The 25907-nt window shown below is 35.4% G+C and overlaps 3 protein-coding genes across 3 annotated transcripts; 2 read left to right on the top strand and 1 right to left on the bottom strand.

Annotated features, from left to right (window-relative positions):
- The first annotated feature begins 322 nt into the window (after positions 1-322).
- Positions 323-2674, top strand: LOC148167715 (uncharacterized). The gene is made up of 2 exons (XM_088045878.1): positions 323-403; positions 462-2674. The coding sequence occupies exons 1-2, from the start codon at positions 338-340 to the stop codon at positions 2529-2531; spliced, it is 2136 nt and encodes a 711-aa protein (XP_087902004.1). The 5' UTR covers positions 323-337; the 3' UTR covers positions 2532-2674.
- Positions 2675-10005: 7331 nt separating this feature from the next.
- On the bottom strand, positions 10006-11172 carry LOC148167714 (nucleolus and neural progenitor protein). The gene is made up of 2 exons (XM_088045144.1): positions 11024-11172; positions 10006-10977 (listed from the first exon to the last, which is right to left on the bottom strand). Exons 1-2 carry the CDS (start codon positions 11094-11096, stop codon positions 10040-10042), a joined length of 1011 nt encoding a protein of 336 aa, XP_087901270.1. The 5' UTR covers positions 11097-11172; the 3' UTR covers positions 10006-10039.
- Positions 11173-14060: 2888 nt separating this feature from the next.
- On the top strand, positions 14061-25307 carry LOC148167713 (protein CNPPD1). Its single transcript, XM_088045114.1, has 5 exons — positions 14061-14327; positions 14380-14476; positions 14770-14975; positions 15033-15161; positions 24546-25307. The coding sequence occupies exons 1-5, from the start codon at positions 14295-14297 to the stop codon at positions 25266-25268; spliced, it is 1188 nt and encodes a 395-aa protein (XP_087901240.1). The 5' UTR covers positions 14061-14294; the 3' UTR covers positions 25269-25307.
- The last annotated feature ends 600 nt before the right edge of the window (positions 25308-25907 follow it).

Below are 25907 nucleotides of genomic sequence, written 5' to 3'. Positions count from 1 at the left end.
GAATTTCTAGAAATATTTTTAGATTTGCAAAATTCTGTCTTTGTTAGTTTTTTATTTACAGTCGAATTGAGATATTCAATGGCAAAATTACGATTTCTCATTTGAGTTACTTCATTGAAATTGTTGGAGTTCAGATGGTTGTCTTGTTTTTAATGGTGTATAATATTCTGCTACAATTTTGTTCTCTTTAGTATTGGTCATTTTTTTATTTATTGTAAAAAATTTATTTTGAATCTTTTTATATCATTTTGAACGGAACTTTGTTAATATTTTTTTACTCATACAGATTACAGATAAAAAAATTCGTTGAATATAAAATTTTTTTCAGGTAGATCTGATGGAGGGCTCCTCATCCTCATCAAAGCGCAAAAAAGTCGAAAGTAAACCTGTCTATTCAGACCAAGTAAGACCAGACATATTATTGTATCACACGGTAACATGGTATTACACTTTTGTTATAGGAATTACTTGGATTAAATTTAATGGATGATGTAACATCTTTGGACACTTCCGGAGGCTCAAATGAAAGTGAAGACGTAAGTAACTTGCTTCGAACAAATGTACAATTTGTTTTATGTTCAAATAGGAATTCATGGAAATTACAATTTGTTATGTCTTTTCAGGATCCTGACTTGGTTTTTGAAGTTCTTCGTTGGACATCGACTTTTGTGGACAAGTCTATGTTTATTAAATGCGTTATGAAGGATGCACATAGAATACTTCTCACTGCACCGCCCAGATTTGGCAAGACTATGGCTTGCAAAATGCTGGAGAAGTTTTTTGAAATTGTCAGCAGTGAACAACAAAAGTTGGAGAAATATAAACTTTTCCAGGATCTCAAAATTTACAAATGCACTGAAGAATGCATAGAGAATCATGATTGTGAAAGTAAAAGATTTTTTCGCAAGCATTGCGGACAGCATCCAGTAATTTTTCTTGATTTTGCACAATTATCAGTAAGGTCATATAGCCAATTTTTGGAGAGTCTTAGAAATATGATAACGAAGCTGTTTAGAAAATATAAAACATGTTTAATTCACGAAGATGGTGAAAAATTCAGCTGGTCAAGTAACGATATGGGAGAACTGGATATTGAACGTTTCTTGCGCTATTTGAAATATGCCGATGATGATGATCATTGGAAAGAGGCAATAAATTGTAACACAGCACCACAATACATAATGGTGGCTTTTAAATATTTGATCGAGGTTTTGTCGGTCCACTATCAAACAAAACAAACCCATAAGAAAATTATTATATTGATTGACGAGTTCGACGCACCTTTTATGAATATGTTATTTAGTGAAAACTCATCAGACCGACAGATTATGTTTTTCATACGAGAACTAATGCGTCTTTTATGTAAAGATGAGATATCAGCACAATTTGTTCAACGAGTAATAATTTTTTCTGTCACTGCATCAGGCGGTACGATTTCATTAGGAGCTAACAATGTGCAACGTAGAACATTCTTGGACAAGGATTATGATTATTATAAATTCTTTGGATTTACCAGAGAAGAAGTAAACGCTTTAGTTAACAACTGTGTCAAAGAAGGAAGTCAAAGAGAAAAAGCTCTTGATGAAATTACTCTTTGGTACAACAATTACACTGTAGTGGGAGACAAAGATACAACTATTTCTAATCCTGTGTCTATTACCAATTATTTACCGAATCTCGTACGAAAAAGTTATTGGATTGAATCGGTTGGAACCAAATATATCTGCCAACTATTTAAATTCGAAAAAATGCGGGAGAAGGTGTTTCCTGCCGTTAGAGACAATGAGAAAATTTCCATCATAGCAACAACTATAGAGTTGAACGATATTTATAATCTGAAATCATTACGTGAATCAATTTTGAATTGTATCGAACTAGTGCAGGTAGACTTAGCTCTTCAGTTTCTCACACAATGTGGGTACTTTAACGTTATTGACAAGAATGATGGGAATTGGACATTACAAATTCCGAATCTAGAATTGAAACAAGTATTTACAGACAAACTTCAGGAGGCTTTGGTAAAATTTAAAACTAACCTGTTTACTGTAGAACAACAAGAGTCATTTGTGAATGCATTAAAGTCTTTAGGAAGTGGAGAGAAGCATGAACCTATGAAATATGTTGCGTTTAAAAAATCTGTGGAAAATTTGTATACCGACCGAGAATTACCAAAAGCTCATTTTCACTTTCACTGTGACCTTTGGATGTTAATTTCTAGTTGTGGGAAGTTGGATTGCTCACCCGAGCTTGATTTAATTATTATTTCAAAATGTGCAGTAATTATAATTGAACTAAAGCGGCATAAACAAGATTCTGCAAAGAAGGCCCTAAAACAGTGTCTACGGAAAAAATACTATGAAGCATTTGAACTTGAAGGAAATGAAAGAAAGGGTTTAAAGAAAATTTTAATTGGTCTTCATCTCTCTGATGATCGTAAAGTTAGCATCAGGTATTTAGAAAATTTTGAGAAAAAAACACTGCAAGATGAACCAAACATAGAAACAATTGTAGAGGATAGCTATGAATGTTAAAATCATTCTCTCTGTTAGTTATGTACCCTGTTTTATTTTATGTGCATTTCGCTGATTTTAAGGTAGTTTGAGAATCTGTAAATTGTAATGGAAAATAATCTCATTTTTTTGCCCTTAATCTTTGATTAAATTATACATTTCTACTTGAGTATTTTTTAATATTTCATTAAACCGGGACTTACGACTTTATGTTAGTTGGTACATAATATTTGATATGGTAAGAAAATAAGTTGAAAAAAAAACAAACTATTATTATTTATATGTTCAATGAAAATTATAACTAAATATAAACAATTCTCTTAATTACAACAAAGTAAGATAAGAAAATCTGTACCTTTTTAATATCACAAAATAAGAAAATCAATTTTAGTTAGTAGTTGTGTTACAAAAACAAATTATATAATTATAAAGCAAACAAACTAATTTTTCGTTCGTGTCGTTACTTTGGTGTAATAATAATTTATTTTTTCTACTCCCATAGTAGTAAGTAACTAGGCAAGAACCCTGTCGTTTGTTGATTAGTAACTATGACATTATGAAACATGCATCTAATATGTAGATATATGTATTTTCATTATACGGAACTAACTCACGTGACTTTAGTAACTTTTCGACTGTGAAACCAACGTTTTAGTTCCACCATGCCATTTTTAAGGTTAGAGTTTTCAGATGTCACTAATCTGACAAATTTCAAAGAACTAGTCAATTATTTTATTTATCAGTTATTTCACTTATTATAATAATACATAATTAAAAGTGTCACGCCAAATATACAGAAATATTCTTATTTCGTTTGCTCCAATTTGAATTCACATCAATTCTCAAAATAGTTGTGGATGTTTGTTGAAATCTTGAGACAGCATAAAGATGTTTGTGAAGGAATGCTGTAAAACTTTGGCGGATTTGAAAGAATCTTTCCGAAAGTGTAAGCGAAATTTTGAAATGGCTGGAAAGTGGCAATCCAGAGCAGACTGAACTTTTGATGCACATGAAATGTGAATGTTTAAATGGCCGTGGTTTAAAATTTTGTCTCTAACTTTTTATACTATACTACCTATATTGTAACAAAATTTAATTGTGATATAACAAAAACAACCTAAATTCTCTTTTAAAATTTTTCTTACTTCCCCTTCTGATATCCAAAACTTTTTCATAGCGATAGAATATATTCTAGTTGTAAAATAAAATTCGCTCCGCATGCTACGCACTAGTCCACTGTGTGGACGCTCATGAGGGCTTCGCCTGAATTTCAAAACGAATCAAAAAATTCCAAAAAATTTTAAAGGGCCTTATGTTTAGTCACAGCATAGACAATTAAGCTAGGTTTAACGATCTGTGAGTCGCAGACAGGAAGACTTTATTCTCTTTTTCTCTGCTAGATGGCAGATTTTTATTAACTAATATTAACAATGTGCATAATCGTAGATGGGAAGCGTAATACTTGGTTCATCTATTTTGAGGTATTTAAAAACAAGAGCTCTTATTTGTCTAATATTTTTACCAGTCGCCATTCCGACCGGTGAATTTTTCGCATGCGCCAATGTATTGGTCTAGAAGTAAATACATTTTGGGGTGACTCAAAACAAGGAATTCTGGTAAGGTTTTTTTTGGGTGCTTTTAACATAATTAGGTTTGATTTTGGATGATTTACAACAGTTTTCTCATATGTCCAATTTCTGATGGGCTATTGATTTACAAGAAAAGAAACTTTAGAGTATTTTTTGCTCACATTAAAAACTATGATTTTTGAAGGATTTTATGTCTTTTTCGGTTGTTAACTTTTGGGAAAACATAAATTTTTAGGATCCTGCCTTGTTTTGTAGGGCGCCAAATATACCTCTTTGATTTGGTAATGTTTTTACTTTTTTTTGCATGCGCCAATTGGTCTGGTCCAGAAATACAAAGCCATTTGGAATGTCTAAAAACAACGGATTTGGAAAGTTTTTCAGAGTGCTCTTGAGATGATTTTGCATGATTTTGGGAGATTTTAACGGTTTTTTCATGTGCCCAATTTTTGGTGGTCTACAGATATTTGGGTACTTTTGGAGTGGATAAAAATTAATGCCTTTTTTGGTTGTTGACTTTTGAGCAAACAGCTAAATTTGTAGGATTCTGTCTTGTTTTTTAACACGCCAAATGCCCTGGTCCAGAAATAGAAAGCCATTTTGGGGTGTTTAAAAACAAGGCATTTTCTAAGTTTTTTGGAACGTTTTTGGTTGTCTACTTTTGGAAAAACACTAAATTTGTAGAATTCTACCCCGTTTTTTCGTGTGCCCAATTTTTGGTGGTCTACAGATATTTGGGTACTTTTGGGGTGCATAAAAATTAATGCTTTTTAAAGGGTTTTAGCCCTTTTTTGGTTGTTTGCTTTTAGGCAAACAGTTAAATTTGTAGGATTTTGCCGTGATTTTTAAGACGCCAAATGCCGTGGTCCAGAAGTAACATTTTATAGTCTACTTTTAACTGTTATTATAATTTTTAATTCTGTAACATGTTCTATATGTTTTTTAATTAAAAATAACAAACAAACACATAATAATAAAAATGAAAAGTATGTATCTAATACTAGTGTTGGTACCCATGAATTAAAAGGATTATACAAGATATAAATATAAGACCTAAAACTAGAATACAGAGAGAAATACACAAAACATTATAATTGTGGGGTTCAGAGAAAAAGTGGACCAAAACCTTAAATAAAAAATGTGTGTACGTGACTTTCTTTTTGCCCCCGCGGATTCTTCTTGACTAGTATTTAATCTTTCAACTCTTATATACAGGGTGATTTTTTAAAAACGGCAGGCGTTGTAGAATTTTTTTTTATATTTGAACCGATTTCAAAAATTTAAAAATTGATTTAAATGGCTTTTAATTTACTATAACCTGATGATTTTAGAATGCTTCTAAATGTCTTAGTATATTTTGGGCGATATTCAACTTTTTACTTTTGCAAGATAAGATAATTATTAAATTTATTATTTATTATTAAATTGGGAGTCATTTTTTTTCATAATTTGGAAGATATTAATTTTCATGATTCCGAAATGTGTAGTATGTTCTATTTTTACAAAAATATTTTAAAAAAAAATAATCAAAAACGAAAAAAATTAGGCAATTAAAGTTAATAAAATCTAAAAAATCTAAAAAAAAATATGCGTGCCAATTTAAAATAAGAAAGTTGAGTATCGCCCAAAAGATACTAAGACATTTAGAAAAATTCTAAAATCGGCAGTTTATAGTAAATTAAAATCTATTTAATTTCTTTTTTAAATTTTTGAAATTGGTTCATAAATAAAAATTTTACAACGCCTGCCGTTTTTTATAAATCACCCTGTATGTGCGTTGAAGAATATATGTAGTAATAATTTCCTCTGGAAATTCTTTAATTTTTTTTTATTTCATTAGTAATAGATTTAACAATATTTTTATTTTTGTTTACGGCTTTACTGTGAAAAGATTTAAAATATTTCTCAAAATTATTTGCAGTCTCAAGCCAAGACACTCGGCACTTTTTGATGTCGGTGTCTGATCAAACGCCACCTTGCATTTTTTATCAACGCGTAATAAAATAATAAACACAATAGAGTTCAGAACGGTTGGTCATTTAAAACGTACTCATTGTATTTTACAAAACTATCAAGTTAGAAAATGCATTTTGGCCTCATTTTCGTACGACGTATTGTTAATAATATTTTTTGTAACAAAATATTGTACTGTACACCGTAAATTATTCATTTTTGAACAAAATGCGTTTTCAATTTTATAAAAAGAATAACAGAATAGTACAGCATTGGATCCTTTCATGTGTTATGATTTCAGAATTAAGAACCATTCTATTTTCGTTCCCCAAAAAAAAAAATTAAGATATGTCGACCTCGGTTAAAAAAAATCGAAATGGACTTAGCAACTTAACGACTTAATAAGCTGACAATATATTTTTTTAACGCACATATATGAAGGTATAAAGATTAAATACGAGTCAAGAAGAATATGCGTGGGCAAAAAGAAAATCACAAACACACATAAAATCTAAAAATGCTAAAAAAACAAAAAAACCAACACTAGTATTATATACATACTTTTCTTTTTTATTATTACGTGTTTTTTTGTTATTTTTAATTCAAAAAACAGATAGAACATGTTACAGAAACAAAAATTGTAACAACAGTTAAAAAACTAGGAAAATATTTCTGCTAAATTATAGCTAAGAAATAGTTAGAAAATGCTTTTCCCTAAAGTGAAAAGAATCGTTGTATAATTTTCTGATATGTTAATAAAAGTTTAAACATTATTTCTGCGAAATTTAATTGAATAATCGTAAAATGTTCATGCAAGCGCTGTCTACAGGGCGATTGTGACGTCATCATTCTGTTCGGCTAGAGAGATGCGGCCACCGTATACTCGATTCACCGTGGTTACTGACAACCCTGTCAACCCATTTCGCGTAGGAATTTAGTGTTTTTAAGTGTATTTTGTGGCATAATTTGCTCCCAACCAATATGTCAACTGTCGAAATCTCCCAATCTCTCAACGGATAAACTATACGCATGCCACAGTTGCGTCAAGGTCAAGCACTCTTATTGCCAATTGTTACCGATGAAAATCCCTAGGGGCTGTTGCCAACTTAAGTTTTTAATGAGTGGACCAATAGTAATGAGCTCTGCTATAAAGTCCGTTTTTTTATTAAAAAACCACCAACACCGCAATTTTTCCCTGCATTACAAATTTTTGACATTTTTTCTCTGACGTCCTGGAAATATTAGAGATTATCTAGAATGCTATTGAATTCTTAGTTCTGCAAATTCTGAATTTTATAGATTATTCTTGATTTTCTTGAAGTTTTTCTGATTCTCGTTGGATTCTACAGATTTTTTCTATATAGTTTTTTAGAATATTTTTGGATTTTCTACTTTTCTTGTTTTCCTTTAAAATTTCCTTAGTCTCTGCTTTTTTTAGATTAATTTTAGTTTGTTATGCGAAAATGAAATTTTCTACAATTTTTTATCTTACTAGACTACATAAAGATTCTCTCAAATTCTCTTTTTAATTCTTCTAGGATTTTTAATATTTACCTTAAATTCATAAAATTCAGCTCAAATCCTTGGATGTTTGAAATTTCTAAACTGTGCATAAGTTTGATTTTTTTTTTATTCCCTAGGTCTAGATTTTCGTTGCTTTCTCTAAACTCTATCTAATTTTCTGTAGATTTTTCTTATGTTTTATATTCTTCCTAATTAAACATTCTTTAAATTTTCTGTATTTTTGATTTTCTATACATTTTTCTGAAATTCTGTATTTGTGGTAATTCTTGAATTGCCTTTAGAGTCTAGCGGCCGGTTTACAGAAGTTAAATCCTTAATTTCAATTAAATGCTTAACATCATATTAAAGTGAGTTATGATTATTTTTCCTCCAATCAAATGTCAGCAATCGTCAAATGAATTGCGAGATTAAATTAATTTCAATTAAATTATTGTGTAAACCGGCCCTTGATGTTTCAGATTAATTTTAGATTTTATATAGATATAACATTATATAATATATACAGGGTGTTAGGTAACGTTACGGCCATAGAAAAAGGGGTGATGGAGGCAGCCGTGAAAAGTAATGTTTCGAAGTTTTTTTTTCAAGTTTTCTTGAACCGTTTACGAGCTGGAAGGCTTTGGAAACATTGCTGCGTCGTTTACAATTATGTGTTCAACAAGATGGTGGCCATTTTGAACATCCATTGTAGTGTTGCTTTATTGTCTGTTTTTTGCATACAATTGCGTTATTGTTTTTCCCTTTTATTGACGCCACTGATTTAAAACTTCAAATGTGACGGGAAAGTAACAAATTATTCGTTTGGTCCGAAAGCGACTTGGATTTCTGTAAAATTGAAAAGTTATTTGAAGCCATTCTATTGGTCAACTTTAAAGCCTTGTAACTTTTTAACTAAAACGAAAAAAATAAAATTATTTGCAGATTCCGAGACAATTTGCTTCCCATAATTACCCATTAATCTATGGCCGTAACGTTACCTAACACCCTGTATACATGGTGTTTAAAAATAAATGTTTCTAGCATCAAGGGTGGCTATGAAATATCAAAGTTTAGATTTTTCAACTGACATTTGTAGATAACCTCAATTATTGAACAAAGTTAATTTTAGTATTAAAATTGTCGAATTTACTGGATCTTTAAAAAAAATGTAAAAAAATCTAAAATTCCCAATTCGTGATCTAAAATTCTGTAATTTTGTACACTTAATAAACGCCTCTAAATTAACAAGTTTACCAAATGTGGCAGCCTTAGCGATAAAATTGTTCAATTTACAGAATTTAAAAAATATATTGAATTTTGGATTCTTCCTAGTTAAAATAAAAATTTATAAAATTCGCAATTTGTGGTCTAAAATTTTGTAATTTTGTGCACCTAATAAACGTCCATTATGTAACAAGTCTACCAACTTTGACAGCATTAGTATCAAAATTGTCGAATTTGCAGGATTTTAGAAAAAATTAAATTTCGACTCCTTCCTATACATGAAAAATTCTAAAATTCGTAATTTGTGATATAAAATTCTGCAATTTCGTACACTTAAGAAACGCCTTTAAGGTAACAAGTCCACTAAATTTAAGAACATTACCGATAAAATTGTTGAATTTACAGATTGTTTTAAAATGTGATCATTGTGTTCTTTCTAGTCTAGAAATAAAAAATTCTAAAATTTGCAATTCGTGGTCTATTTTTTTTTAATTTTGAACACTTAATAAACGCCTCTAAAGTAACAATTGTACCAAATTTGACAGCGTTACCGTTAAAATTGTTCAATTTACAGAATTTAAAAAAAAAATGATTTTCCAGTTTTTTTAGTCAAAATGAAAATTTCTAAAATTCGCAATTCGTGGTCTAAAATTTTGTAATTTTGTACACCTAATAAACGTCCATTATGTAACAAACACCTTGTATTTCATTTTCAACAAACAACAATAACATGAACAAATATGACATTTTGTTCATCTACTGTTATGCAAAATTGATGCAAAATTTAAAAAATTTCTTATCTTTCTTATATTTAAATGATTTATCTAAGTGGTTTGTGAGATCTAATACAGGATTTAAGAAATCTAAGAATCTAAGCAGTTTGAGGAATCTAAGGGATATTAGGGATTTGAAAAATATGAAGGAATCAATTTTAGAAAATGGTGGCCTAAGACTTTCGGGCTCAATATCTTTGTTATTTATGAACGGATTTTTCCAAAATTTAAAATATAATTTCTTGAGTAGGTAAGGATGATGTGACATTACCAGCATCATGCTTGTCTTAAAAATGTTAAATTTACTTGTCTTATTTTAAATTTTAATTACTTAAGATTTAATTTAATCCGTTCATAAATAACAAAGATATTGAGCCCGAAGGTCTTAGATGGGCCACCCTGTATAAGTACAAAACCTAGCAAAATCGGGAAACTTGCGACTTGCGACAACGCAAACTCAAATTAACTTTTAATAAAAAGTAAACAACTTTTACAATTGCGCCAGTTTCTTCTTTTTCCTCTTTTTTTTACCACCTTGCTTCTTAGGACTGTCTAAACAGATAACCGAATCATTTCCATTAAGTTTAGCTCGTTTATTTTTCATCTTTCCTATCTTCATCCAATTTTCACTGTTTTTGCGTTTTTTTCTTGGTGTCTTGACAGTGGGTACGTTTATATCTTCACCCACATCAATCTCAGCGGTTTGACTCAAGTCTATAATAGTCTCATCTTTAACCAAAATATACTCATCACAGAACTCAACCTCATCATCAGAATCAGTGAGTTTTAAATAAGACAGAATTGGTTCGTCATCAAGAATCTCAATCACGTTACTTTCTAAATCAATCCAATCGATGTTGAGCCACTCATCGAGACGGCTGGGAAAATTGTAACCATCAGGCAACCATTTCACGCCTGTATTGTTCAAACAAGAAGAAAATGGTAACAATTTTCCATACAAATCACACGTGTTTTTCAAGACACTTTTAGTAACCACGAAAATTCTGGACGTTGTTGCAAAAATAACCAACGCTATCTTCCAGAAGTGCCCCAGTCTCAGTCTCTGCTGCATCCATAGAGACACCATTTTACAAATATCCAACATCTTACACAACATTTTCCCCAGCCCTTGTAACCTGACTAGAACATAATCCATCATGTTCTTCGTCAAAATCGAGACTTTATTCATCTTGTAATTCTGCGGGATTGAGTCCAATAGAATCTTCAACATCACGGGAATCCGCATATCTAAATAAGTGCGCAGAATTCTGTTGAGAATCTCCACGGATTTGAAGTCTTTAGAGGAGCGAAACTTTGTCTTAAAGCGGTACACAGATCGGGATAAGAGAGCGGCTTCGGTGGACAAGTGGTTCTCGTTTTCGAAGAATTGGACGCCTTCTTTTAACACGATGATCAAGAGGCGGAGGTCTAAAAAGAGAATTTATAGGAGTGATTAGAGTGGGGGCGGCGGTACCTATTTCTTTTGTGGTGACGATGCAGCTCATCACCGGGGGCGGCTGGAGGTTTTTAACGTTCCAAAGCTCCATCGTGACAACATAACCTTAAAACACGGGTGACGAATGACAGATACAGTAGGCAACCTCCCACTCTGGAGGATCAACAAACTGTGCCGGTCCGTTTAAATACGATTGAAATAGTGGTTTAGATGCAGTATTTAATAATTTGGGTTGCAACTTCTTAAAATGTATTGCCTTAATGATAATTTTGATCAGTGAATGGTAAATGTTTAATTCCAGCCAGAATACAAGCTGGTATCTCTATTAATTTTTGGCATATTAAGTTAAATGTTGATAAAATCGTTCTTTTTGAGGGATACTTATATGCAACTTGCAACTTTGCAAAATTCATGACGACACTAAAAACAGCAGATATGGCGAAATCAATATATTAGAATTTTTTAAATATAGCTAATTTCTTGTAATTTACTTCGCGTTAGGAATTTCTCTAAAAGTTAGGTATTATTCTAAGAGAAATTGCTTAGAATCGAATTTTAAATTCAATTATACCAAATAAGGAGTTTTGAAACGAAAAATTCCAGAGTGGGAGGTTGCATACTTTACAGGCGGTAGTGCCAGCACTCTATTATAAATAATTTTCAAGATAGTTATATTCGCTATGAAAACAAAGCGGCAAAATAGTGCACGGCAGGAATTCCAGAGCCACCCTTGATGCTAGAAACTTTTATCAACACCTTGTATTTAGTTCAGTTATTATGGGTTTAAACTGTCGTAAAAAACAAGATATAATAATTCTTCCTTGTTTCTATAGAACAATCATTCTGATCTTGTCGAGAATACTTTTTATTGTTGAGTTAAATCATCATTTAAATACAGTGCGTTTTATTAACATTGCAGTTTTGCATGATTTAACACTTCTTTTTTAACTATACCGAAAATCATGTACAAGGTGTTTATAAATGTTTATAAATGGTCTCACATATGTATTAAAAATCGATGTTTTTTTTGGTAAAGTCGATATTAATAAAAAATCGATGTAAAAGTCCCAGATTTAGTTCAAGAGAATTTAGAGAATCTAAAAGAATCTAAAGTGAAACTATAGGCAATCCAGATAAAATTTATATTATCCAATGAGATTCGAAAGAATTTGTAGAAAGTCAAAGAAAATCTACCAAAGAAAACAGAAAAAATAGAGAAAATCTGAAGGATTTTGAAAGAACTAAGGAAAATCTAAAAAGAACTCAACGAGATCCTAGAGAGGAAAATCTAAAAGAATCTGGAAAATGTAAAAAAATCGAATGAAAGCCTAGCACAAGGTGTTTATAAATGTTTCTAGCATCAAGGGTGGCCATGAAGTGATAAGGAAATTTGCCGCTCCTTACAAATGTGGGTTTAGATTTTTCAACTGACATTTGTAGTTAACCTCAAACATAAAACAAAGTAAGTTTACAAAAAAAAAATGTTCTAATTGTGATTTTAAACCTGAAAATCATAAACTTGGTGACAAAACCGTAACTGACATAAGTGACATTATAAAAAAAATTCAAAATATTTAAATTCACTATGACAACAAAGCGGCAAAATAGTGCAGGACAGGAATTTTAAAACCACCCTTGATGCTAGAAACATTTATAAACACCTTGTATTCACAATAAAAAAAATATTTTTATGAGAAGAGTTATTTTTGACGGCAGATATGACATTGAACCCGCGCTGGTGCACCAGGAAGAATGAGGTTAACTACAAATGTCAGTTGAAAAATCTAAACATTTCATAGCCACGCTTGATGCTTTTCTGGACCACTAATTACGCCAAAAGTGTCCTAAAATAAACAATTACTACTCAAAGGCAGTATAGACAATACATGTTGAAAAGTTTCAACCTCACCATAGTAAAAACATAGTCAAAAATAATTTAATACTGCATCTAAACAACGATTTCAATGGTATTTAAATGGTTTGTTGATCCTCCAGAGTGGGAGGTTGCATACTTTACAGGCAGTAGTGCCCGCACTCCATGTCAGTTGAAAAATCGAAACCCACATTTGTAATGAGCGGCATAGCCACCATTGATGCTAGAAACATTTATAAACACCTTGTATAAAATAAAAAATACAGCGTGTTTGATAAAGATTTACATCTAGTCCTCTATGATTTTCCGTACAAATTAAAAATTGCCGCTTTATGAAGATAACGATTGAAACGTTGGTTACATAACCTCACAATAATTTCAAAAATAATGAAGTAGACACTGATTTAAGATCGCTGAAGGGATAAAGTTGACTCAACCTCTGCTTAATTTTTCTGTTTGTTGTTTAAATTCTTTCCCTATTGGCGATTTTGACGTTCGACAAGTGACATAATCGACATGAGTTCAAAGTGACAGAGCACAGAACAATGCGAGCGGCACAAAAGGAATTCGATTTTCTCATCGGTCTTTGACGAATGAAGAAGGGGAAAAATCAAATTATAATGATGGAAAAATTTACACCAAACAGGTTTTGAAAGTTTGAGATATTTGGTTTACTTGCAATTCATTTTAGATTTGAATTTTGAACAGAACAAGTCCAAATAATGTCCGCCTCAATCTAAGATTCTGAGAAAAATCTGAGATTTAAAAACTTGGGGTCTGAAATTGCAATGTTTGTTAATTCTGAAATACAATAACACATAAAAACCTTTTTGTTTTTACAAGATTAAAAACGCTATTTATTTAAAAAAAAAATACACGATAAATGTTTCTAGGATCAAGGATGGCTCTGGAATTCCTGTCGTACACTATTTTGCCGCTTTGTTTTCATGTTCAGTGACGTTTTTGAACCACTAATTACTCCAAAAGTGTCCTAAAATAAACAATTACTACTCAAAGGCAGTATAGATAATACATATTAAAAGGTTTCAACCTCACCATAGTAAAAACAACGATTGCAATGGTATTTAAATGGTTTGTTGATCCTCCAGAGTGGGAGGTTGCGTACTTTACATCCCGCCCTCCATTTGACAGTCGGAGTGCCAACCTCGGCGGCATAAAAGCACCAAATCCAATAAATAAAAACTCAGTTTTTAGCATGAATCACTTATTAATAATTAAAAGGTGGTACTTTTGCTAAAAACAAAGAATTTGCTTGAAAAATTACGTTTTTGTTTGTGTTTTACTGGTTGACAGTAACGACCTTCAATTTGACATCTTGACTCGCTGACATTTTGACAGTGCCCGTCGTGTTTTCCACACAAAATCTCCCAGTGCGAGTAGTCTAGTTTAGACGACATGTCTAAATTACCGAAAAAAACCCGCGATAAAGTAAGTGTGCGCACCCCCGCCGCCTGAGAATTATGTGCTAATTTTGTTGCAGCGAAATGTGGATCATCAGAAGTACATTTCCCGAATTACCAAGACTCTGTATTATGGCAAAATTCCACACCCAGATGGCCTGAGTTTACCTGTAACAGGTGGGCAGTTTTACAGTGTGATCCACAAAAAACGTTTTCTGAGTAGGCTATGAAAGACAAAGACAGAGATAGAAGTCATGTCTGAGTGATCCGTTTTAAGACATGCAGTTTCAAATTTTGCATGAAAACCTTTAAGAAAAGGGGAAATCAAAAGGAAACGGAACACTCAGATTCAGTTTATTGAAAATTCCCCCATAAAATTGCACGAATTGGGCTTGAAATGTCAAATCTGTTTCGTTTTTCGACATACGTCATTTTGCCCAGCCTACTCATAAATTTTTGATTGCTTGTAGAATTAGCTGCGGAGTTGTTTTCTGAAGCGCAAAAGGGGCGTTCTTTGGACAGGCTCCATTGTGATGATGCTGCGAATATATCGAGAAATGCTTGTGTGTCTCCATGCTCTTTGGTTATTGCGATTTTGTATCTGGAAAGGTTGAAAAGGACATGTCCTGAATACTTGGAGAGGACTGCTTCTTCTGATTTGTTCTTGGTGTCTTTGGTAATTTTCTAGTTCCGATGAGGACTAGTAGAATGAACTAAAATGCTTTTCTTTCAGATGGTTTCTTGCAAGTTCCTCTATGATGATGGTGAGACTGATGAAGTTTTTATTGATGAATGGGCATTGTCGGGGGGCATGACGGTCAAGCAGTTGGTTCAACTGGAGAAGGACTTTCTCAAAGCGATTGTAAGTTTTTATGTTCCTTGGTTGTTCTTTCCCTCCTCCTTGTTCTTCTTCCTTTCATCTGTCTTCTCTTGGTAATTTACTTTTTTTTATGATTTCCTTTTGTTATTTTTGGATCCTTGACATGCATTTCCTAAAGATTATTCAGCCTAGATTTTCTGAACATACTCTTCAGATTTTTTATTTTTAATTTTATTTCTTCTGGGCTTATCCTCAAATTCTGACTCGATTCTCTTTGGATTTTTCTTTCTTTCTTTTTAAATTTTTCGTTTTTCAAAATTTCGTCTAGACCACACAGGGGGTTTTTGAAATGCATGCAAGTTGAGCCTATTTAGAGAAAATTTAAATAAATTTGCTTGAGCGACACAGATTTAAAAGTTAACAAAACAAAAAATTAAAACGAATTTTGTTTAATGGAGAAATGTTGCTACATGATAAATCATTGCCTCCATTGTAACTATTACGAATACTAGTTACATATCTTGATAAATATCACGGATGTCATTTGTCAAATATAATTTTCATTCTTGCTTTAACGTATTACAACTACTATGTACATTCATGACGTTTTTTTAGGTTAGGCAAAATCGTGTGGTGTAAAAAATGAAGTACCCAAAATTTTCAACGCCGTCTCGGATTCATATTGAAAAGAATCATTCTGTATAATATTTTTTTCTCTATCGTGTGTTCAATAAAATTACGCTGTTGGTTTTCAGAAAAAAAATTGACGTACCAAATCTTAATATTTTAGAAAAAAACGAGCAAAGATTCGACATACGCATACGTATGCTTAGAGTGGAAATTTAATGAATAACACGATATATTGGGCATAAATTTCTTTTCATTTCTCCTTAGTTTCATTTTAGAGTAGTTACATATTTTTGTTTTGTGTTCTCTCTAGTTTCTATAAATGCAGTCTAAAATCCTACCTAAACTCCGTTTTGAATTTTCGTCATTTTCTCTAGATTGAGCGCAGGTCCTGTTTAAATTCTCGTCTAGGAGTATTTTTTGTAGATTCTTCTTTTTTGTCTCGATTGTGTTCAAATTCTATTTGAATTCTCTTAGATTCTGTCTATGTATTCCTCTGTTCACACTTTTCTTTGGTATTTTTTTTAAGATTCTCTTTCGACTGTTTTTATTTTTTTCTCTAGATAACACTTTTTCTCATATATCTTTGGAATTACTGCTCCTAGCGAAAACTCCTGTGGGTCCTAGAGTTTCTGGAATTGTACTAGATTTTTAAATACTCTAAATTCTTTTTAGCTTCTTCTTAGAATTTCTTCTTAAACTTTAGATTTTTCATGATATTGTCACGTTGGCCGAAAAATCAAAAGTCTCGCTTGTAACAATAACAATTTTATTGTGCACTATGAACACTCTCGTACTTCACAATTACAACACTTTTCAGGATTTCCAAATACTAGACTATCTACAATCCTATCACTACTCCCCTATATACAGATATTCCCCTACCACTAGCCTAATGCTGGAGCGCTGCGAGAATATTCGGGAGTTCCGCGTATGAATAAGAATTATTCCACGAATCGCTCGCTCTAGAGCAGAGCGGAACGTTCCAGCGCTGGCGCTCGAAGCTTCCAGAATCTTCTCGTAACACTGCCCCCCTCTTAGTTCTGATCGTCCCGATCAGACCAAACACCTGATTCTCCGTGATATTTACAAAGTCTATTTAGATGAACCACTTTCATCTTTGAACGGGCGCTGCGTTGGATCCGATACACCACGTCGTTGATCCGCTTGATCACCTTATACGGTCCCTCCCATGTAGGTGTCAACTTCGGAGATAGGCCCTTCTTTCGTCGAGGGTTGAATAACCACACCAAGTCTCCTTCGTTGAATCCTTCATGATTAGCCGTCACATTATATCGGGACCGCATTCTGTCACTAGCCATTTTGATCCTCTGCCTCACAAGGTGGTGTGTATCCAGTAGGGTCTCCCTCAGGTTGTCGACGAATTCCGGTACTTCCCTTCGCTCCGCCCCAGGCGAACCAAGCAGAAGATCACAAGGGAGACGCAGCTCTCTTCCAAACACAATCTTCGCTGGTGTTTCTCCCGTGGTTTCATGAATGGCAGCTCTGTAGGCCATCATAAACAAGGGCAGTCGACGATCCCAATCCCTCTGGTGCTCTTCCACTACCTTGGACAGATGTTCCTCCATCGTCTGATTGAATCTCTCGACCATGCCGTCGGATTGCGGGTGCAAGGGTGTGGTTCGAGTCTTCCTAATTCCCAGCAGCTTACACATCTCTTGAAAAACGCCAGACTCAAAATTCCTTCCTTGATCGGAATGCATTTCGAGTGGAACTCCAAACCTGCTGAAGAAATTATCCACTAGGACTCGAGCTACTGTAGTGGCTTCTTGGTTGGGAAGGGCATACGCTTCCGGCCATTTACTGAAATAATCCTGCACAACCAAGATGTACTTGTTGCCGTCATCAGTTTTTGGAAATGGCCCGGCCACATCTAGAGCGATTCTCTCGAACGGGGCTCCCACGTTGTATTGTTTCATGCCTCCTTTAGTTCGCGTTCGAGGTCCCTTGCTCGCCCCACAAACTGAACATCTCCTACACCATCGTTCGACATCTTCCCGGCAGCCAACCCAGTAATACCGCTGCCTAATCTTACTTAAGGTTTTGTTCACTCCGAAGTGAGCGCCTGATGTTCCGTCATGGACCTCCTTGAGTACTTGGGGAACTCTATTCTTGGGCACTAGTAACTGGGAGGTTACTTCCTTCCCGTCTGCGCTTTCCCAAGCCCTTTTCAGTACCCCATTTTCTACTCGCAGTGAGTCCCACTGCGCCCACATCGCCTTCAACCCTGGACTCTTTTCCGAGACATCTTCCCAACGCGGCCTTCCATTATCCGCTTCCTTCCACTCCAGCAGTGGCCCAATTTCCTGGTCCGCCTGTTGATCCTTCCGAAGATTCTCCGTAGTCCAGTCATCATCACAACCGATAACCATCCTGTTTATCGGCAATGGCCCTTCAATCTTCGCGCACTGCTTGCAATCCTTGCAAGGTCTTCTAGAGAGAGCGTCAGCGTTATTGTGTTGCTTTCCTGGTCGATGTTTGATTTTGAAGTGGTATTGCTGCAGCCGCTCAATCCACCTAGCCACTTGTCCTTCGGCGTCTTTAATCTGTAGTAACCACGTGAGGGCAGCATGATCAGTCCTTATCAAGAACTCGTGGCCAAACAAGTATTTGTGGAAATGCTCTACGGATTTTACAACGGCCAGCAATTCCTTTCTTGTAGCGCAGTAATTTCTCTCTTGCTTGCTCAACACTTTGCTGTAATACTCGATCACTCTCTCTTCTCCATCCTGCACCTGCGATAACACCGCTCCAATGCCGATGTTACTGGCATCTGTGTCCAAGACGAACTTTCCATGAGTCCTGGGGTAGCTCAAAATCGGGCTAGTGCACAAAGCTAACTTCAGCCGCTTGAAACTGCTTTCGCAGTCTGATGTCCAGTTGAATGATGCCTTTGCTTCCGTTAGTTTGTGCAGAGGTGCAGCAATGTTGGCGAAACCTTCTACAAACCGCCGATAATACGTGCAAAGTCCAATAAAACTTCTCACATCGTGCTTGTCCTTGGGTCTGGGCCATTCCTTAATCGCCTGAATCTTATCTTCGCAGGTCTTGATTCCTTCAGATGACACCGTATGCCCCAGAAACTCCACTTTCTTCCGAAATAGATGGCACTTTTTCGGATTAAGTTTTAAATTGGCACCCCTAAACCGGTCTACCACTTCTTGAAGGTTCTTCAGGTGTTCATCGAAGTTTTTACCCATGACCATAACGTCGTCTAAATAAACCAGACAAGTTGTCCACGTCAATCCTCGCAACACACATTCCATTAGTCTTTCGAATGTAGCGGGTGCGTTGCAAAGCCCAAAAGGCATAACCGTAAAGTGGTACAGGCCACTTCCCGTGGAGAACGCTGTCTTTTCCTTGTCTTCGGGATGAAGTCCCACTTGCCAATATCCACTCTTCAGGTCTAAGGTTGAGAACCACGTCGACCCTGACAGAGTTGTGAGAGTGTCGTCAATCCGGGGTAATGGAAAACTGTCTTTCTTGGTAACATCGTTGAGTTTTCGGTAATCCACACAGAATCTTGTACTACCGTCTTTCTTGGTTACGAGCACAACCGGCGAAGACCAAGGACTGTTGGATTCTTCAATAATCCCTTCTTCTTGCATGGATTTTACCAACTGTTCGGCCTGCTCTTGCTTCGCCCACGGTAACCTTCTCGGTGCCTGTCTGATGGGTTGATGGTCGCCCGTATTGATTCTGTGTTGAACGATGTTCGTTCTTCCTAATGGTTCATTCTCAACGGCGAACACGTCCTTATTCTTCTTGATGAAAGCCTGCGCTTTAAGAGCCTCTTCTTCAGAAAGGTCACTCGTGTCTACCTCCAGCTTTAACTTTTTCACGGTCTTCACGTTTTTCTTTGATGGCTGTGCGTCACTTATTCTGGAGATCGGAACACACACAGCAACTAGTTCGCCCTTCTTGATCGTGACTGGAGTAGGGTTGATATTCGCCACCCGCACAGGTATTTCTTTCGTCACTTTTACTAGTGTCTTTCCAACAAGAATTGGTTTTGTCATGTCTCTAGTTGGTTCAATCATTCCAACGCAGCTCCCAAAGTTACTTCCTAAACGCACACTTATCACTTTCTCGCTGTTCCCATCCACACAAGTATTTTCACAGGCGAACGCTTTCACTCCATCTTCTTTTACTTCTGGGGTCGATAACACAAAGCTTTCGGTTCCAATCTTGAGGATCTTCTCGTTGTGATTAAAGGAAATCCCATGTCGTCCAATAACATCCATTCCCAGGATCATCTCATCCTCAATTCCTGCCACCAGCACCCGATGCCGAAACTTCATACCCCCCAACTGGACCGTGACCTCTGCCTCGGCACTTACTGTGGCGACATCTCCCGTGACTGTTTTTAAAATAGCACTCGTTGTTTCCAGAGATGTCCTGTTGTCCAACATGTCCTTTCTCACAAGGGAAACCATGGCTCCGGTGTCGACCGTCATCTTCACTTTTCTCCCATTCACACTTCCTTCAATTATCAAACTCTCAAAATTCCTCTTCAAACGCATAACGGAAATAACTTTGGGGCTTGTGCTCTCCCCAGCCAGTGTGTGCCCCTTGACACTGCTGGGCTTTAGTTTTCCGACTGCTGAGGACGTGACTGGGGACCGTTCTGGTCGTTCCTAAGAACAACCCTACAGTCACGTTTAAAATGGCCTGGTTTTCCGCAACGATAGCAGGTCTGGCTAGTTCGCTGCTTCAGTGCCATCCGTAGCTCCCTGTTTTCCTTGAGGATGTCGTTTAGCTCGGCTTTCGTGACGAAAGCGGTAGGTGTTGCCTCTTCTTCGTCAATACCCACACCTCGAATTCGTCGGTAATCGGGGACGTTCACAGAGCTCTTGAAAACGGCTTCCACCTCTAGAGCGCGCACCAGAGCTTCTTTTGCGGAGTGATAGCTGCCCAGTCGGACCGTTCTTTGTATTTCTGGATCTCGAATCCCTTGCAGGAACGTATCCACAGCTAGTTGTTCCACAAAATTCGCCGGAGCCGAAGGGTAGGCGAGCAAAACAAGGCGCTTGACGCTTGCCTCAAATTCCTGCAGAGACTCTCCAGTTCTCTGCCGCCGCGTCTTGAGCTCTGAGACGTATACTTGCTGCAGGTGTTGGTTTCCAAATCTGGCCTCTAACGCTGCCATCAGCTGGTCGTACCGCTCTTTGTCTCGACCTGGAATTGTCTCTAGCAAGTCCAGAGCCGCCCCTCTCAAGGAAACTATCAGAAATGAGGATTTTTCTTCTTCCGACCATCCATTTTGTTTGGCCGCCACTTCGAATTGCAGCTTGTAATTATCCAGTGAAGTCGACCCATCGTAAGTCGGGGGTTTCATTTCTTTCGTTGTGGTCAGGCCGGTCCTATTTGGAACTTGACGCCTTAAGCGCAGTAACTCGTCTTCCACCTGCTGTTTGAATCGCTCCAAATCTTTCACTTCCTCTTTGACGCCTTGTAGTTCTCCCTCAACGCCTCCTAACCGCTCTGTTACCTCTTTTTGAATTTCGTCGACTTTAACCATAATAGTTACGTTCATGTTTTGTTCCATATCTTTAAGCTGGTTCAAGATTTCTGCATTCTCTCTTTGTCTTCTTTCTTCCTCTTCTAGTTTTTCTCTTTGTCTTCTTTCTTCCTCTTCTAGTTTCTCTCTTTGTCTTCTTTCTTCCTCTTCTAGTTTCTCTCTTTGTCTTCTTTCTTCTGTTTCATGTTTTTCATTTTGTCTTCGTTCTTCTTCTTCCAGTTTTTCTCTTTGTCTTTTTTCTTCTAAATTCGTAATCAATTTTTGTTGTGTGTCCATTTTCGCCATCATCGAAGCCATCAATTCTTGCAGCGCCTCCATTTCTGCGGCTTGCTGTCTGGTTTGAACAGGCATAAAAATTGTCCACAATCAAGTAACAATGTCACAGTCCGGTAATGTCACGAATTTTCCGATCGAAAATTCCAGAATTTTCTCGATCACAATGCTGGACGGGATCCCACTTTCTGACACCAGTTGTCACGTTGGCCGAAAAATCAAAAGTCTCGCTTGTAACAATAACAATTTTATTGTGCACTATGAACACTCTCGTACTTCACAATTACAACACTTTTCAGGATTTCCAAATACTAGACTATCTACAATCCTATCACTACTCCCCTATATACAGATATTCCCCTACCACTAGCCTAATGCTGGAGCGCTGCGAGAATATTCGGGAGTTCCGCGTATGAATAAGAATTATTCCACGAATCGCTCGCTCTAGAGCAGAGCGGAACGTTCCAGCGCTGGCGCTCGAAGCTTCCAGAATCTTCTCGTAACAATATTTTCTTCAAATTTCTTTAATTCTCTCGGTGTTTTCGACTTTTTTTCTAGATTATCCGTAAACTTCCATTGAGTTCTCCTTGGAGTCTCTAGATTTTCTTTCAATCAGGTCAGAATCATTCGTTTCTCTTTGGATTTTCTCAGATTCTTTTTGCACCTTTGGTCTATATGTCCCATTCTAGAATTCTTATTATCCACTCCTACTAATTTTTATAGTTTGTTCTGATAAATTCATTCATTCTCTAAGATATTTAAATTAATATTTTGTTTTTTAGATATTTGAATTTTACTAGTTTTTATTTAGATTCTGTCTAATTCCCAGTAAATAATCTAGATTTCCCTCATTGTATTTACCTTAGAGAGTTTCTTAAATTTACAAATTGCCTTTATACATATTATTTGTCTCAGGTTCACTTTAAAGATGTTAGAATTTACGAGTATGCAAAAATTCTCATTGAATTCCTGCTGGTTTTTCTTTAAACTTCTCATATTCTTTTATTTTCCCCAGATTCTTTCTTGATTCTCTCGAATTTCCCAAGATTTCTGCTGTTTTCTTGCAATTCAGCCGTTAAATCTTGGTAAAAATTGATGGTTTTGTAGATTTCGAGCTCTTCTTTGTGAATTCAAGGCAAAAAACGGCGAAAATCAGCGAGAAATCGTCGTTTGGCATCGAAATAAGCGAATTTTTCTGAGAATTTTGATGATTTCGTGCAGATTTCTGCTGTTTTCTTACAATTCAGCCGTTAAATCTTGATAAAAATTGATAGTTTTCTAGATTTCGAGCTCTTCTTTGCGAATTCAAGGCAAAAACCGGCGAAAATCAGCGAGAAATCGTCGTTTTGCATCGAAATAAGCGGATTTCTTAAAGAAATTTGATGATTTCGTGCAGATTACTGCTGTTTTCTTGCAATTCAGTGGGTGAATCTTGATAAAAATTGATGGTTTTGTAGATTTCAAGCTCTTCTTTGCGAATTCAGGGCAAAAAACAGCGAGAAATCGTCGTTTTGCATCGAAATAAGCGGATTTCTTAAAGAATTTTGATGATTTCGTGCAGATTTCTGCTGTTTTCTTGCAATTAAGCCGTTGAATCTTGATAAAAATTGATGGTTTTCTAGATTTCGAGCTCTTCTTTGCGAATTCAAGGCAAAAACCGGCGAAAATCAGCGAGAAATCGTCGTTTTGCATCGAAATAAGCGGATTTCTTACAGAAATTTGATGATTTCGTGCAGATTTCTGCTGTTTTCTTGCAATTTAGCCGTTGAATCTTGATAAAATTGATTATACATATTTGTCTCAGGTTCACTTTAAAGCTGTTAGAATTTACGAGTGTGCATAAATTCTCATTGAATTCCTTTTAGTTTTTCTTTAAACTTCTCACATTGTCACATTTTTTCCAGATTCTTTCTTGATTCTCTCGAGTTTCCCATGACTTTTCTTTAGATTGTTTTGTATTCTTCCTATCTAAATTTTCTCTCTATTTTCTTTAATTTCTCAAAATCTTCTTATATTATATTCTCTATAAATTATATTCCGAATTTTTTGGATAGCCTATGGAGATTTTTAGATTAATTTTAGATTTTCTCTTGATTCTCCAAATTCTATTTGGATTCTCACTAGATTCTCTTTAGATCTTCTAGATTTTGTTTAGAGCCTTTAGCTCTTCTTAGATTAATTTTAGCTCGTTTTAAGTTTCTCTACATTCTAATTTTCTTTTTTAATTTTTTTAATTTTTCTCGTGATTAACCCAAAAGGTTAGATTGCCTCAGTTCTGTTCGTTTTCGATGGAATTCTTTTGAGCTTTTCCAAATTTTCCTACTATTTTCTCTATGAATTTATTTGCTTTTTAGACTTTTTTAAATTCGATTATTCTAAAGATTTATGTCATTAAATACTTAAATTCTAGAAACTACTCCTATTTTTTTCGATTCAATATTCTTTAATTTTTCATTCTCCCAACATCCTTTCTTTAAATTCTATTTTCCTTCTATGTATAAAGATTTCTACATTCTCTCTAGATTATCTTCATCATTCGGTTTTCTCTACTTCTTCTGCATTGCGTCTTCTAAATTCTCTTTAGCTTATTTTCCGTTCTTTAAAACTGAATAATTTTCTTAAAAGAGTTTTCTTAAAATTCACCCTAGATTTTCTCAAGGTCCTGTTTAGATTTCTCCTGGATTCTCTATATTTACTTTAGTTTCCTTTGCAACACAATAGGCCGATTTTATTTTATTTTAATTTCTATAGACTTTCTCTACATTAGGTATAAATTCTGTTTTCGACATTTTCTTTGGTTTTCGTCCTTATTTTGTTGTCAAACAAGAAAAATAGAATCCATAACAAGAATTCAAGGAAACACTTTACAAAAAGAAGTTCAAATAAGAATTTTTTTTTGTTTTGTTTCTGTTTTTCAGTTGTTTTTTTATCCGTCCATGTTTTCCCTCTTTCGCCTCCGCTTATTTTCCATTCGTTTTTTGCAGGAATGGGAAGTTTTCGTCAACGAATTAACCTTTTGGAAGAAACTAAACGACATAGAAAGAGCGGTGGCCAGAAAACAAGGAACCACCAGAGGCTTCTTCACGTACACCGAACTCTCAACTCTTCTAGCAACCGTCAAGATCCAAAACTTGATCCAAAGCATCATGTCAATGTCCGTCATCCTCGTAGCGTCGTACACAGCGGCAGTCCTCGCCTTGTTCGGCTCAGTCTTCATCGTGAGTCACATTCCAGGCGCTTACCTCCAACAGAAGAGCCTGGAAATGAGGCAGAAGACGAACTTCACCCCACCTTATCTCGCCACGAAACAGAAAACTGAAATGACGACTTTAGATGTTGTTAAAACTAGCATCTTCTTGGCTTCCATTGAGAGTTTCCTGACACCTTTCTGCAATAAGAGCGACGTGGAGGAAGAGAACGTCCAGAAGGTTTCTTGGGATTGGTGGTCTGCGTCGACCATGCAGTGGTTGTCAAAGACGTCCGCGTTCATCGAAGAAATGCCGAAATTGGACACTTTATACTTTCAGAATTTGTATGAGACTTACATTCAAGTGAAACTGTTTGATTTGGAGGATCAGGTGCACAAACCGACGAAAGTTAGAATCCAAGACCAGTTGGAGAGTTCCTGGCATGCGGAGTGGACGGATACGATAAAACATGAGTTTTATGACAATTACTTACATTACATGGAAAATATCAAGTCATAACAATGACTTTGTACTGAATCAATAAACTTTGCAATAATGGGTTTGTAGTTTTGTTTCAAAAACCACAAAAACTATAGTATATCCGGTGAGAGATTGAGAGATTTTGACAGTTGACATATAGGTTAGCAGCAAATTATGCTACAAAATACACTAAAAACACTAAATTCCTACGTGAACTGGGTTGACAGTAAGTGGGCTTATTTTGTTATTTTAAATTTCGCGCGTAAATTTAGTGACTTTTCTGTCATTCAATCTCTCCCTGTACGAACTATACCAACATGTATACTATATTTGAGAATTATTGACATCTCGGTTGGCCATGTCTGTGTAAAACGCCTCTAGCAATGTGAACGACTTTTAGCATTTTGGTTCTAAAACTGTCAATGTAACATTTTGAGGTTATGAAGTAAATTACTTTTTTAAGCCAATGGATGAATGATGAATCAGATTCTAAGTTGACATGACACACATTACATACACATAGGGATAAATATAAATCTAAAAACACTAAATACGCTGATATTAGAAGATTCTGCCAACATAAATTGCAATTTCCAAGGCACACTGAGATGTCAATCATTCTGAAATATAGTACAAGGTGTTTATAAATGATTCTAGCATCAAGCGTGGCTTTGGAAT

The sequence above is a fragment of the Gnatocerus cornutus genome, chromosome 9, assembly GCF_029298725.1.
Source record: "Gnatocerus cornutus isolate USDA-ARS CGAHR chromosome 9, icGnaCorn1.1, whole genome shotgun sequence".
NCBI lineage: Eukaryota > Metazoa > Arthropoda > Insecta > Coleoptera > Tenebrionidae > Gnatocerus > Gnatocerus cornutus.
This window is presented reverse-complemented; position numbering and strand designations above follow the sequence as displayed.

What these genes read in the sequence shown, in the direction of transcription:
- LOC148167715 (XM_088045878.1), top strand. Translation starts at nt 338, where the DNA reads ATGGAGGGCTCCTCATCCTCATCAAAGCGCAAAAAAGTCGAAAGTAAA. An exon ending in AACCTGTCTATTCAGACCAA is followed by an intron (nt 404 to 461) that starts GTAAGACCAGAC and finishes CTTTTGTTATAG; the next exon opens with GAATTACTTGGATTAAATTT.
- LOC148167714 (XM_088045144.1), bottom strand. Translation starts at nt 11,096, where the DNA reads ATGGAGCTTTGGAACGTTAAAAACCTCCAGCCGCCCCCGGTGATGAGC. An exon ending in CGTCACCACAAAAGAAATAG is followed by an intron (nt 10,978 to 11,023) that starts GTACCGCCGCCC and finishes TTCTCTTTTTAG; the next exon opens with ACCTCCGCCTCTTGATCATC.
- LOC148167713 (XM_088045114.1), top strand. Translation starts at nt 14,295, where the DNA reads ATGTCTAAATTACCGAAAAAAACCCGCGATAAA. An exon ending in CCTGAGTTTACCTGTAACAG is followed by an intron (nt 14,477 to 14,769) that starts GTGGGCAGTTTT and finishes GATTGCTTGTAG; the next exon opens with AATTAGCTGCGGAGTTGTTT. An exon ending in ATTTGTTCTTGGTGTCTTTG is followed by an intron (nt 14,976 to 15,032) that starts GTAATTTTCTAG and finishes CTTTTCTTTCAG; the next exon opens with ATGGTTTCTTGCAAGTTCCT.